The 14,841-nt window shown below is 53.3% G+C and overlaps 1 protein-coding gene across 6 annotated transcripts in view; it reads right to left on the minus strand.

The window, feature by feature from the left end:
- Window positions 1-717: 717 nt before the first annotated feature.
- The window catches only part of EBF4 (EBF family member 4), a 56,689-nt gene continuing 42,565 nt past the window's right edge, over window positions 718-14,841 (minus strand). For 3 of the 6 annotated variants that reach the window (XM_053573408.1, XM_053573407.1, XM_053573403.1), the window contains exons 8-17: window positions 12,848-12,929; window positions 11,774-12,115; window positions 11,557-11,683; window positions 9,133-9,221; window positions 8,940-9,005; window positions 8,661-8,838; window positions 8,389-8,577; window positions 5,285-5,482; window positions 1,781-1,856; window positions 718-1,537 (exon numbers count right to left, since the gene is read on the minus strand). In XM_053573408.1, the coding sequence (XP_053429383.1) occupies window positions 1,786-1,856; window positions 5,285-5,482; window positions 8,389-8,577; window positions 8,661-8,838; window positions 8,940-9,005; window positions 9,133-9,221; window positions 11,557-11,683; window positions 11,774-12,115; window positions 12,848-12,929 (1,342 nt within the window). In that variant the 3' untranslated portion in view covers window positions 718-1,537; window positions 1,781-1,785. Of the gene's footprint in view, window positions 1,538-1,780; window positions 1,857-5,284; window positions 5,483-8,388; window positions 8,578-8,660; window positions 8,839-8,939; window positions 9,006-9,132; window positions 9,222-11,556; window positions 12,116-12,847; window positions 12,930-14,841 lie in introns of those variants that run through there. The other 3 variants (XM_053573406.1, XM_053573405.1, XR_008376431.1) reach the window with 3 other exon arrangements.

The following is a 14,841-nucleotide window of genomic DNA, read 5'->3' on the forward strand; positions in this document are numbered from 1 at the left end:
GACATCAGAAAAAGAAGTGGAGGCCCCTGAAAGGCAGGATCAGGCCCTGTACCTTGGCCAGTGTGCTTGTCCAGAGGCTGCAGGGCATGGGTGCATGGGCTGGGAGGGGCAGGGTGTCCAGAGGCAAGGGGGAGAAAGAGGAAAGCCTGAGGCCTGGGCCTGCACATGGGGCTCACTGTTTTCTGAGTCCGAAAGGTGGTTTCAGGGTCAGACAGCTAGACCTTTGTCCAGGGGACATATCTCAGGGGAACAATGGGATTCATCCTAGCAGGGTGGGCATATGGGAGAAGGGGCCTAGGGGTCTTGCCTCTTTACCATTCCTCCTCTCAGTGTCTCAGGCCTGTGGGAAAGAAGGAGCCTAAGCCTATGTGTGAGGGGTGGGGTTAGGGTGTGGCTCAAACAGGCAGCCTTGTAGCCTCTGTTATAGACTGGTCCTCACTTTGAGCTTCTATGTATCTGGTGGCATTTGGGTTGCTCTGTCCTGGCTCCCAACAATGTCCTGACAATCCCCACTTTGGCCCTGACCAGACAATTGGGGATCTGCATCCTCAGTGGCCTGTGCCCCTACCCAGAGCCCATGTTTTGGGTCCTCAGGCCTGCTCCCCTCCCTCATGGTACCCATGAGCAGCCAGAAGGCAGGAAACACTTACTTTGTTGGACTGTGGGGTTGTTAAAAAAGCCTAAGGTGCAAGAAGGCTGTCCAAGCAAATCCACACCAAGGAGGCAAGAGAGGCCAGGTAGCTACCTGCATCTGGTTTATTGTTTTCTCCAAACTTAGCAGATCAGAATGTGAGGCCACCTGGGGAGCACTTGGGCCATTCCATGGGACCAGCCAGAGTTAGTATGTGTATGGGGCCAGAGTCCATGAGACATCTGTTGGGGATAGATCCCAAATTCTGGAAACCTGGCATCCCCTGTACTGCCCCCCATGCCCAGCCCCCACAGGGAGGCACGATGTTGCAAGCATGAGTTGTGCAGTTTTCAAAGGAAGCAGGGACAGCCACAGGGTCCAGTGGCTGTTGGGAGCTCAATGGGAGCCTAGGCAGGTCTCCTGAGACTTCCGGCACCACCCTTTCTGCTGGAGAGAAGATGGGATGCTGGGCCAGCTGAGATGGGTCAGATGCAAACAGGACCTTTCCAGGTCACTTCTCCCTGAGCTGTTTTCTTTCCCATGGTCCCAATCCCATGCTCCCCTCACTGGACATCCCTGGTCTGCACAAGATCCATCTCTTTCAGAGGGACCAAGACCCAGCAAGTGAGGCATGGCATCCCAGCACCTCTCTGGGACACCCCCTACCAAGAGCATCTGCACAGTGCGGGGGCTTCCAAGCAGCCCAAAGGAAGGGAGACAAGAGGAGCCTGTGGAGTTGGTTGGGGAGGCTTGAGCAGGAGGACAAAGGCCTCTCCCCATGCAGCCTGGGGGTTGAGATCTGCCCGCAGCCCTGGCCCTGCATCTGTCTGTGCCGCCATCCAGGGCATGGTTGTGAATCCCAGAGGCACCTCCAGTCCAGGCTCTTTTGGGACAATACCTGCAGACCTGGTGGAGAGAGTCAGTGAAAGAAGGTTCTGGAGGAAGGCTGGCTGCAAGAGAGCAGGAAGCCACTTTTCTCCACTTGGTCAGTTGAAGCCACTAGGGTGAGCTATGTGCCTCTGACAGCTGTCTAGACAGGCCCTGGGGAGGGAGACCCAGACCCCAGTTCCTTATCCCTGCTGAGGCCTTCTAGAGAGAGGGCCCCTTTTAGGGCCAGGGGGAAGAGGCAAGACACAACCAGAGACCTACCATCATTAGGAGTAAGCCAGGCCCTGGAGCCCCCGGGCTGGAGAGTGGAACTTGTCAGAATCCTCAAAAGGCTGGTCTGTGTAGTTAAGGAGAAGGGAGCCATAAGCCATGTGTTGCCTGGGGACCTTACCTGTTTGTCCCTCTTTGGGCTGGGGACAGCAGGCAGGGCATCTAGCACTTCCTGAAGGCAGTCAGTCACCTCTAGCCCTGGCCTGGAGGAAGCACTCTAGTAAGGGGTAAGTACAGCCCAAACCCTTATTCTCTAGCTTCCCCCAGAGAAAGATGACTTTGGGCTCCTCTTCCCTGGACCTGTGGCTTTTGGAGGGCCTGTCTCAGGCTGAGGAAGCAGATGGCCAAGAATCAGGACAGGGAAGGAAGGCAGCCAGACAACAGGAGCACTGATTTGTAACAGCTGTGGCAGCCTGCCACCCACGTCTACAAAATTCATCACTTCACCACTCCTGCCCCTGCCTGACCCCCTTCCACAGTTCCCTTTGCTGGCAAGAGAAACGGGTGGCCCCCTGAGCTCCCCATTCCCCTCACACTCCAAGCTCCAGATACACTTAAAAACTATCCAAAATTTGGAAATAAGGCAAAAAAGGACCATGAATCCTTTCAAAGTCACCCTAGAGCAGTAGTTTTCAACTGATGTGCCTTGAAATATTTTGAAGATCATTAATTAAATAATTTTCAAAAGACGTTCAAAGCACAGTAAGTATATTCTCTTTTTCAGTTTTTTTTTTGATCAACATAATTTAAGTGTGCTGTGGAAGTTTAACTATAGGTTCAAGTGTGCCGTAAGATAAAAAAGTTTGAAAAAGGGCAGCGCCTGTGGCTCAAAGGAGTAGGGCATCAGCCCCATATACTGGAGGTGATGGGTTCAAACCCAGCCCCAGCCAAAAACTGCAAAAAAAAAAAAAGTTTGAAAAATACTACCCTAGAGCATTATCTAATAAACCCACCATATTAGGAGTCATAATATTCAGAGGATGTGACTTATTTGACTTGTTGATTAGGGCCCAGGCTTTGTTAAATTGGATGTTAACGTGGAGGTTGATAAATGACAGATGACTTCCAATTGGTAGAAAAAGATAATCCCCAAAGGGAGGCTTGCCCTTAGAAGTAGTTTACATTGAGCAATATTATTTCAGCCTGTCACATTCTCCTTTACGCTGCTGTCATCCTGTTAGCTCCCTAATAACAACTTAAATAAACCTTTGATGTATGTTTGTATGAGTTGTTTCAAACTTTTTTTTTGCAGTTTTTGGCCAGGGCTGGGCTTGAACCTGCCACCTCCAGCATATGGGGCCGGTGCCCTACTCCTTTGAGTCACAGGCACCGCCCTGTTTCGAACATTTTGAATGTGGGCTCTAACATTCCTCTCTTCCCTACCCACACACCTTCATTCCAAGGTCTCTATCCAGGGCTTTTCTTCCCCACTAGAAAGCTCTATTTATTCTTCAAACCCTGTTTGGGCAAGCCCTCTGATGATGGCCCACCCTCAGGATGGTTCACCCATCAGCCCCTTATATGCTCACCTTCCCTGGCACAAAATCTGTTAGTACTTGAACCCTCATCATGGAGCTGCTGGTGCAGATCCTTGTGGGACAGGGTCACTTCTACCCTCAGAGCAGGGCACAAGCACAGTGCTAAGGAATCTCTGGACTGTGCCAGATTGCTCTGTCTGCCCCCGGTAGGGCCAATTCTCCCAGGCTGTCTAGCGACTGTGTACATTTGTCACCCTTATTTGTCCCTCCAGCCCCATTGTACTCTCCTTCCATTGTCCAGGGACTCTCTCATACAGGGACTCTGGAGCACAGAGGTGCTACAAGGCACTGTCCACAGCCTGTTCCCTGCCTCAGCTTGAAGGCCACTCCACCTGTCCTGCCTTGGATCTAGAGATGACTCTGGGGCCCAAATCACTGGCCTGGTTTTTGTGACAGGCACCTCAGCCTGACCAGCCCCCCAGCCCTAGACTCTGGGCACCTGGCTCTAACCAGCCTCTTTCAGCTCAGTGCCAAGTTAGGTTAGGATTCTTGTTGAAAACCCCTAGGATTGTGAGATGCTAAGAAGTGTTTAGGGACTCTGGAGCGCTAAGGCTAGTGTCAAGGCCTACCACCCCCCACCTACACAGCAGGCTGAGAACACCAGGAGAGTGCCTTTTATTCCACCTCGAGGGCATTCCCCAGAAGCAAATCTCCTTTTTTTTTTTTGTAGAGACAGAGTCTCACTTTATGGCCCTCAATAGAGTGCCGTGGCTTCACACAGCTCACAGCAACCTCCAACTCCTGGGCTTAAGCGATTCTCTTGCCTCAGCCTCCAGAGTAGCTGGGACTACAGGTGCCTGCCACAACGCCCAGCTACCCAGGAGCAAATCTTAACACACACTTTGCAAAATATACTTTGTGCTAAATAAATTTGCATTTTCTGTTGCCTAGAAAATTTACAATGCACTCTAGTACACTAAAGGCTCTGATAAATTCTTCAAACCACTTACCTAATTTGAACACTGATTCTTTCCCAATGACCCATAACTATCCTAGTCAATGCCCTGTAGGACATACTCTAACCTGGCTCTAACCAGCGTCTTTCAGCCTGGTGCCCAGTAAGCTGCACTGCAGCCTCTGCCACTGGGTTTGAAGGGTGCCCTTCTGACCCATTTAGTCACACAATAATTCTATTTATTAAGCACCTACTATGTGTCAGGCACTGAGCTAGGTGCTAAACTCTGTACTGAGTCCTAGGGGATCCTGTAGAGACACCACCCTAGCCAGGCACAGAAACACCTGTAAGCTTCTTGGGGAAGACACCCTCTTCCAGCCCTGCCCCAACCACGCATCAGCTGAGACCTGCCCTGCCCACATCATGTGGCCTCCTGCTTTCTAACAACCAGTGCTCTCACTGTCTGCTAGTGAGTTTCCAATGAGCTCTTGGATGTGAAAAATTCTGCTGGATAAAGGTTGTACCATAAAGGGAGAGAACATCCATTTCATTAATGAAGTGCCAGAGGGGTGACTTGGTCTTAATTCCCAATCTGTAAAATGGGGACAGGGAAGCTGGCCTAAAGCTTATCTAAGGTCAGTCCTCTTCCATTCAGTGAGTGTCACAGTCTCTCATAGTGGTGTGTGCTACCCTCTGGTGGACACAGGGAGACACAGGGCATAGGCATGTAGCCCACATGGGCTTGGCTTCCTCTGGTTCCAAGAGTTGGGTCTTTGTTCTGGGCTCATCTAGATGTGCAGGGATGTTGGGTGGTGTTCAGACCTTCCTCCACTGGGATCTGAGTCCTTTCCCTTCTGCTAGACGGTCAACTGAGAATATCCAGAGTGGTGATCACCCCAGGCTATGAGGCCCAGGGAAGTAGGGGATCCAGATGGGCCTCCCTGGACTTAGGCAGAGCTTTCTACTTGCCTCCCTCCAGTTGGGGAGGAGCAGGCTTCTCTAGCCCAGCTGCTTCACCAAGGCCCTTCCCAGGGTCACAGCAAGGCAGGGTGGATTTCTCACCTGGAAGCCCCTCTGTGTGGGCTCTGGGGCAGGCTTGGGGCGGGGAGCTGGGTGGGCGCAGCACGGGGGCGAAGGCGCTCCTCTGTTTGACGGCAGAGATCATGTTGACAGGCGAGAAGGAGAAGACGCTGGTGGTGGGGGCAGCAGCGGGAAGGGACATGGAGGAGGCAGCCGCCAGCGGGGGACTAGAGGGCATGACTCCGGGGCGGGGCAGGGAGGGGCAGGGGCAGTAGGGAAGGTGATAGGAGACACAACAGGGAGACAGCACCAGAGTGAGCATCTTGGCTGGGGCCCCAGCATGGGCAGTGGGCCCCACATGGGCTGCTGCCCCAGGCTCAGACCTCACTAGGAGTTGTGAGGGTCCTGGGCCCTCCTGGCTTCCTAGGGGGTTTCTGGAGGGTTCTGGAGACCCTTTTCTTAGGGCTGGACATCTCCAGGGCCACACTAGGTAAAAATGCAAACAAAACCAGAACATTCATGGAAACCAGACAGTGGAGGTGCCCCCAAAGATGAGATGAGCAAGAGTTATAATAGGTTAGGATTCCTATTGAAAACCCCCAGGATTGTGAGACACTAGAAGTGTTTAGGGGCTCTGGGGTATCAAGGCATCAAAGATGGGGGTTCTGGGGTGCCAAAAGCATTAAAGTGCAGTGGTCACAGGAGAACTGAGGCAAGTAGTCAGGGGTGAATTCTGGGGACTTAAACAGGCTTCAGTAATAAGGCCTGTCTGTCCAGGACCATAGCTCATATGAGCATCCTACCTTCCTCCATAAATGTGCTCTCCTTAGCAACATCCTCAATGTTCAGTCAGGTCCCTGCCACCCCTCACCTCCATCCCAGGTACTGTTTCCTTCCAACTACCTTGTCATCTCCAGCCTGGACCCTGGAGACTTCCTAAATCTCCCTCTTCTGGTTGGTCAATTTTAAAGAAATCTACAGATATCTACATCCTCAAATCTTCCTGTTCTCCAACTCTGCAGCCATCCAGAGGTGTGGCATACTCTCTCGGGAATAGCAAGTTTTCCTATATGCAGGCTTTACCTGCCCCTTCTTCTTGCAGCCCCCACTCCTGCCCAGGGCATCTCTAGATCCTGACTTTCTACTTCCTCATCTGAACCCAGTTCCTGCTTCTCTATTGGAAAGCCCAGTAAGGCTGTGATTTGAGTGTTGTCTAAGCAGCAGGCAATGGGGTTGGGCTGGGGCTTCATGGAAGAAAGTGACATCTTGAGATGACCATCTCTGGCATAAGAGCACTCCTCTTTGATACAATGATGACTTCAATAGCTGTCCCTCTTCCAAAAGTTTCCTTTAAATGCTTACTGCTAGATGGGGCACCCCACAGAGGGCTTGAGACTAATGCCAGAAGACTACTATATCTCTCAGGGCCAGGGCTCATAGCCACATTACATAGGACTGACCCTGGGGCAAGTCCAAGGTGTCCCCAGATGACACTGGAAGAAGGATTTAAGAAGCTCTGGAAATCTTGATATTCTTGCAGAATAGGGAGACCCCAGTTGGGCTGGCTTCTGCACACTGGGGCAGAGTTCCTCCACCATTGACTACACTTTGTGTGTGGTAGGGAGAGGGGCTGATGTTCCAGTCCCCACTAGTGCTGGCCCAGGGGAAAAGTTTCTGATGCAAGCAGCACCCAGAGAGATGTTGTGAGGGTGCTATCTCAGAACTGAGGGGGAGAGAGAAGCAGGTGAAGACTTGCATGAGCAAATGGCCAGGAGAGAAAAAGAGCTTCAGAAGGACACCAGAGGGCCATGGCCTATGTAGACTCTGGCTTATGGGGCCTCTGTCCCAGAAGTTGAGCCCAGGCCAAGATGAGAGTGCTAGGCTCAAGCCTGCAGCCACAAAGAACAGCACCCAGGACACAGGTTCCTGGCAAGGAAAGCTAGACAGGTGGCCAGATAGTGTAGACTTCAGTGATGGCAAACACAGGACAGAGGGGAGCTGAGGGAACTGTAGGCAAGCCACCACCAGTCCCTTTTCTGCAACCGTCCCGTCACCATTTCTCCAGCTCAGCATAGTCCCCTAGGACTTTGGGGACAACCTCTCTCTGACTGAGGTTGAAATTCTTGCAGGTGAGTAGGGGTGGAGTTATCTACCAAGCCCAGAGCTTTGCACACAATAGGTGCTTTATAAATGTCTAATGAATGCTAGGCTAAAAAGAGTCATAAACATGCTGATCTGAGGCTTTGTGTTGGAAGAGATTTGAGGACAGTGTAAAGTGGTCACACATAAAACAGTTCTGGGTGTCACTCACCCATGACATCCAGACATTGCCCACCCAGCTCTGAGCTCTCCACTCCAAAACGCCAGATAAAAGGTTGGAGTCCACATTCAGAGCTGGGACTGGGAAATCATGCACTTTTTCCTAATTCTTCCTGGCTCTTTACACATAGTAGCACATTCATATCTAGTATAGATATAGTAGCACATTCAATCTTAGGCAGGGAATGGAATTGACCCTATCTTACTGAGAAGAAGCTGAAGTTGGAAGAAGTAACTTGCTGAATGTCAGGCAGCTCTTGATTTGGACACTCTGAATCCAGCTTTGTCTGACCACATGGAATTCACTCGTTGTGCAGGATAATGTTGTAGGCAGTCACATCCTCCCACCGACCACCTGGCCTCTTAGTCTTGGTGGGGGAGTGGGGCCAACTGGAAACCAGCTTCTCAGGAGCCCTGAGTTTCCTCAGGCTTCCGGCAGGGGGCGCTAGCCTCCTCCCTAAGTCCCGGAAAAAGGTGGAAAGGTGGCGGCCCACCGGGTTTCCACCAGACGTCCCCCCAGCCAACCCCATTACAGGAGCACTGGACAGCTAGAAGCAATGTGTACAGCTGGGGTCAGCTAGGAGAGCTAAAGGTGCTAGAAGTACTCTGGCTGCAGGACCAGAATGTGCCACCGAGGGGTGGGGTCGAGGCGCAGGGTCAAGAAGAGGTCACGCGCAGAGAGGGCCAGACTTGCTCCCGAGGGTTAAGCCACTGCGGACTCCTATGGGGCTGGCACTATACACCCGGGATGGGCTAGGGAGGCAGGGCTGAGCCCTGTTCCGTTCCCCGGGTCCCAGTCCCTCCCCTCGCTGACTGGAGACACTCACTAGCGAAAGGCGAGGTGGCCGTGGAGCCATTGAGGAAGCTAGGGGACCCAGGTACACCAAGGCCGGCCACGCCTGGTGCGCCGTAGCCGCCGATGCCAGCTCCAAGGCCACTGCCGTAGCTGCTCTGCTGGGAGCCGGGGCTTGGCGCGAACCCGCGGGGAGACGCGCTGCTGCAGCTGCGCGCGTAGCCTGAGAGAGATCGGCTGTCAGGGGAGCAGCGCTGGAAGGGAAGGGGCAGGCTAGGGGTCTGCCGGGAGGGGCGGCGGACGCACCTGGCTCGGGTCCCGGTGTGGCGTCCCCTACGGCGATGGCCAGCGGGCTGCTGAAGGCGTTGATGCCCACGACTGCCGGGTGCGGATGGCTCGGGGCCAGGGGTCCGAGCGGTGCCGGCGCGCGGGGGGCGCTGTACAGAGCCTCGGCCACATCCGCCGCGCGCTTCAGGAGGAGCTCCTGCGAAGACAAGAGCAGGGCGCCGCCGGGGCAGCCGCAGACGCCGGGTTGGGGAGAGACCCTGGCCCGGCGGCGCTAGGAGGCGGGCGGAGGCGCCATACCTGGTTACTGCTGGGCACTCCGTACAGCGCCTCCGCCAAGTCGGCCGCCCGCTTCAGCAGCACTTCCTGGGGGCAGGGGAGGAGACAGCGGGACGGACAGGCAGCCCTTGGGGGTAGCCGAGGAGCCCTAGGAAGCCCCTCCTCACTCCCTGGCCCACAGGACACCCCGTCCCGCCCCCACCCCTCTGGGTACCTTGGGCAGCCTCTCGGGATCTCCAGGGTGTCTGGGAATGACTTTCTGTAGCCTCTGGAACCCGTAGTCAATGGTGGGCTCGTTCAGGGCTGGGGAAGGGGATGGCGTTTGGAGGACATCCCCTCCCAGAGAGGGACACAGGGCGCAAAAAGCAATTAAACGGCAAGTCCAGGACCCCCTCATCTATAGACCCCCTCCACCAAGTCCAGCCCAAATGCTCCAGAAAACTCCGGGCACACGGGTCAGCGAGGTTCGGGGAAGTTTCCTGAGTTCCTTGGTTAGTTCATTCGACAAATATTTACTGAGCCAGGCTCTATTCCAAACGCTTGGTATTAACTCATGCTCTGTACGATCTCATTTGTGATAAGAAAAAAGGGAAATACTATGCACATACCAGCTTCTATATTCCTAGGGACCAGACTCGAGGGAGAGTTTTCTGTTTGCATTTGGGTCGTATCAGGAATTCATTATAAAAAAGAAACCCCCTGAATCTTTCTTTATCATATCCCAGGCGCACTTATCATGTCCCTGACGGTTAACGGTCTGCATGCCCTGCAGGGAAGGGACTGGCCCACACCGGAGCTCTCTGCGGGTTCTCCTGCAGTCTTCTCACCCGGCCCCCTACGCCCTCCCTCCTCCCCCATCTGTCCTCCCTCTCTTCGTGCAGCCTGACCTAAGCCACCAATCTCAAAGCCCTACCTTCACTTCTCTCTTTTTTTGAGACAGAGTCTCACTATGTTGCCCTCCGCAGAGTGCAGTGGCATCACAGCTCACAGCAACCTCAAATTCTTGGGCTTAAGCAATTCTCTTGCCTCAGCCTCCCAAGTAGCTGGGACAACAGGTGCCCGTCACAATGCCTGGCTATTTTTTTTTTTTTTGTAGAGACAGAGTCTCACTTTATGGCCCTCGGTAGAGTGCCATGGCCTCACACAGCTCACAGCAACCTCCAACTCCTGGGCCTAAGCGATTCTCTTGCCTCAGCCTCCCAAGTAGCTGGGACTACAGGCGCCCGCCACAACGCCCGGCTATTTTTTGGTTGCAGTTTGGCCGGGGCCGGGTTTGAACCTGCCACCCTCGGTATATGGGGCCGGCGCCTTACTGACTGAGCCACAGGCGCCGCCCAATGCCTGGCTATTTTTTAGTTGTAGTTGCCATTGTCGTTTGGCAGGCCAGGGCTGGCTTCGAACCCTTCAGCACCGGTGTATGTGGCCAGCACCCTAGCCGTTGAGCTACAGGCACCAAGCCTATTTTTCTTTTTTTGGAGACAGAGTCTCACTTTGTGGCCCTGGGTAGAGTGCCGTGGCGTCATAGCTCACAGAAACCTCAAATTCTTAGGGTCAAGAGATCCTTTTGCCTCAGCCTCCCGAGTAGCGCCCACCACAACACCTGGCTATTTTTTTTTTAAGAGGCCAGGGGTCTCCCTCTGTCCCAGGCTGGTCTTGAACTCTTGAGCTCAGGCAACCCACCCGCTTCAGCCTCCCAAAGGCTGAGCCACCTGCGCGCACTTCTAATTTTTTGATTTAGTGAATGTCCTTTGGTTACGGTATCCCACCCTATCCCACCTCGTCTGCCCCCACCTCCGCCCCAAAGCGAAAAGCACTGCTGAGTCTTTGCACCTGCCATTCCTCCTCCCGCGACTGCTTTCCTTCTCGTCTACCTCCCTATTCTTCCCTCCGGTTTCAGTTTAGCCCAGTTCAGCCAACACTCCCTACTCGAGGTTTTGGTTGACCGTCAACCTCTTCACCTTGCGACTGCACCTACCCCACAGTCTCTGCTCAGCTTTTCCCCGTTAGACTGGAGCTCCCTGGGGGTAAGTAGGGTCACTACCGACTGTCCGACAAAGGCCCGACGGGGCGGGGGTGGGGAGAAGTGAGTGGGGCTGAGGCAGGAGGATGGAAGTGAAGACTATCCCGCCAGTGGCCGTGTAGAGCCGGGACCGGGGACTCCATGCTGCATCTCAACCTGTGCTGTTGTTACTCGCTCTCCCTGGTGCAGTGTGTGTGTGTGTGTGTGTGTGTGTACGCGCGTGTACGTGCGTGTGCCTGGGAGGTAAGCCTGGGGTGGCTTAGGGGAACAAGAGACCAGCAAAGATCTGGGGAGCTGCCAGCCCATTTGGGAGAATCTTTGACGTAAACATTCCCTTGGAGAGGTTCTAGACCAGGGGAAGGGAGACACTATGGTCAGAAAGTCAGAGGCAGAGAGGGAATGTTGGGGAGGGTGAGGACTCGGAGCCCAGAAAGGGACTGAGCATCCAGAGGCCAGGGAGCGAAACACAGAAGGCCAGGCAAAGGTCTGGCGGGCAGAACGGCCGCTTGGGGGCGTGGCCACACCGCGGATCTGCCAACTCAGAGAACCCAGATTGCTGCGTTGGGCGGGGCTTCCTCGGAGGACTTTAGACCCCCACCCCTCACCGTGGCTGCTTACCTGTGTAGACAAAGCGGCCGGGGGCTCCTTTGCAAAATTGCTTGGACTTGTAGGAGAGGGTCACTTCCACCACCCCGGGGATGTGCCGTGGGGGCGTCTGCACCCGGATGGCGTGGGGCGTGATTAACTGCGAGGGGAGAGGGGAGGCCTGCAGGTCCCATCCGGGCGAGGAGAGGGCCCCGAGAACCCGAGGGAGACTGGCGGGGGGCTGGCCCACCTCACTCCACACAAGCACGTTTCCAAACACGACCTGCAACCCGTCGAAGAAGTTGTCGCCGATGACAATGACGGTGGCGCCGCCCGTGGTCCAGCCCTCCCCGGGGCTGATGGCCTTGATGCAGGGGGTGGCAGCTGGGAGGCAGGAGAGGACCCAGGTCAGGGACCATGCCAAGGTGAGGGGTGGGGACTGTCTGGACTCATGGAGTGAGAGTGGGTCCTGACCTTCAGAGGGATCCAGACGGCGCGCCCTGCGACCATGCTTGGAGTTGTTGTGCACGAACATGTTGTCAGACACGGCCAGCACGTGTCCATCCACACTCACCGTCGTGGACACCACCACCTGCGGGGAATGCCGAGGCCAGCCTGCCTGGAGGCTTCTGGAGCTTCCCCGGAGGGGAATGTGTGGGGAAGCTATAACTTGAGACCTATGGCTGGATGCTGGAATTTAGGGTCACTGGGGGGCTCAACCCTAGGGGCTTAGCTGGTGGAAGGGGGCCAGCAGGATCATGTGACACCCTAAATGAACTGATTCTCCCCCCAGAAGAGCCCCCCAAATCAAGAGCCCTGAAAGAACTCTGGCTCCCTGGGCAAAGAGTGGCTACTGTTTTTGCAAACATAGAAATGCTAGGCTGTATCCACAGGGCTCCAAGGAAAGAATAGGGTCTTAGGCAGGTGAGCACTGTGAAAACCATGGGCATGTCCTGTTCCGGGGAGGAAAGTGGAGCTGCCTTCTCCCCCCACCCCCTGCACTGGGAGGGGTGTGCAGGTTGGGGATGTGCTAAGGGCAGCTGCTCTCTGCTTCACGCGATGCAAATTGCCTGGGTCGTTAATCATGTAAAAATGTCACAATTAGCATCTTCTTAAGTGGGACTCTAATGAAGCCTCCCTTGGCAGCCAGCATAAGTTGAGATAGAGCTGCCCCACCCCCAGCAGGCACCAGGTCTGGAGGCATTGGGCAGGGCAGAGATCTGCTCTGGGGGCCTTCCCTAGAGCGGCAAGGTCACAGCCTTTCCCCCACTCCACTATGAGGAAAGGGTGGGTTTGCAGGGAGGAACCCCCTCTCCAGACCCACCTGGAAGCGCCGCATATCTCGGGGATTCCCTGCATTCTTCAGGCAGTTCTGGTTGCATTTGAGGAAGAACTTGAGGAAGAATCTGAAACAGTGCAGTCAGTGAGCTCAGGTGTCTGGGGCTTCTGGAAACTGCTCCCTGCCATGCCCCTTTCTGGTATGGTGACTCCCCTTTGCCTGCTCACACACAGGCACAAACCCTATATTCTTATTACCAGCTGCATATACACAGGATACCTGATACACACCAAACAGACCCATCACAATGCCTGCTTCATCACATAGAACCAGCCCCTTACATGCCATGCGCATATCACAGTGCTCATAAACAAAGTGTATGTTTATTACACCCACACAAGGTATATTTATCCATTATAAGAGTAGGTCCATTATATATCTACTACTCGTAAATTATACCCAACATACCACACACCTATCACATATACTGTGTATATTCCATACACAGCATGTGTTCATATTTACTCAATGCAAACTTATCACACGCTGAGTGTACACTCATCATAAACAGTATATCCATTATAAACAGTGTATATGCCTTAGGCGCTATTACTCATATAATATAGCCATCATGCACACTGCAGGTATAGCCTTCACATAAGCTTATACAATGTGTAATTCACATACAGCCTATATGCATTACACATATGGTATACTAATCTGTACCCACCACGTGCAATGTATGCCCATCCTACATGGTATATTTTAGGTCTTCTATATAATTTTCTAAAATACAGTCATTTGCAAATACTGTACAGCTATGCCATATAGCAGCTTCCCCCCGCCACTGGATGCCCCCAGCAAATCCCCTCTGTACTTTCTATATACATTATAAATATAGCAAAATCTTAATCACACAGAGCATATGCCCACCATATACACATGGCGTATCTGTCAGACTTGTGGTACAGACACATAGTGAATAGTGAATATCTTCTATTTCACATATGGTAATTGGAAAAAAGCACAGTATGTACATTGATGAAGATGCTTTCAGTACAAACATATGAGCCTGCAATCCTTCCAGGCAGTTGGCTGAGAGGGTGGGGCCTGCCCCTACCAGTAAGGACAATATTTGGGCTGTTGTACTCTTGGTAAACTCAGATACGATCAATATCTACCTGCCTATAGAACTCATCCAGGGAGATGCCCTTTACAAACTCTAGAGTGCAGGCTAGGCAAGGTGGCTCATGACTATAGTCTTAGCACTCTAGGAGGCTGAGGTGGGAGGATCCCTTGAACTCAGGAGTTTGAAACCAGCCTGAGCAAGAGCAAGCCCCCTGCTCTTTCTATTTTCTAATAAAAATAGAAAAACTAGTCAGGCATCATGGTGAGCACCTGTAGTCCCAGCTACTTGGGGGGCTGAGGCCAGAAGGTTGCTCAAGCCCAGGAGTTTGAGGTTGCTGTGAGCTATCCCGCCATGGCACTATACCCAGGGCAACAGAGTAAGACTCTGTCAAAAAAAAAAAAACAAAACAAAAACAAAGAAAAGAAAGAAAAGAAGAAAGAAAGAAAGAAAGAAAGAGAAAGAGAGAGAGAGAGAGAGAGAGAGAGAGAGAGAAAGAAAAAACTACCTAGGCATAGCTGAGGAGGCTAAGAAAGAAAGAAAGAAAGAAAGAACGACCTAGGCATAACTGAGGAGGCTGAGGCAAGAGCATCGCCTGAGCCCAAGAGATTGAGGTTGCTATGCGCTATGATGACACCATGGCACTATACCCAGGGCAACAGAGTGAGACTCTGTCTTAAAAAAACCCAAAATATATGGGCAGCACCTGTGGCTCAGTGAGTAGGGCACCGGCCCCATATACTGAGGGTGGTGGGTTTGAACCAGGCCCTGGCCAAACTGCAACAAAAAAATAGCCGGACGTTGTGGTGGGCACCTGTAGTCCCAGCTACTTGGGAGCCTGAGGCAAGAGTATTGCCTAAGCTCAAGAGTTAGAGGTTGCTGTGAGCTGTGACACCACAGCACTCTACCGAGG

The sequence above is a fragment of the Nycticebus coucang genome, chromosome 21, assembly GCF_027406575.1.
Source record: "Nycticebus coucang isolate mNycCou1 chromosome 21, mNycCou1.pri, whole genome shotgun sequence".
Lineage (NCBI taxonomy): Eukaryota > Metazoa > Chordata > Mammalia > Primates > Lorisidae > Nycticebus > Nycticebus coucang.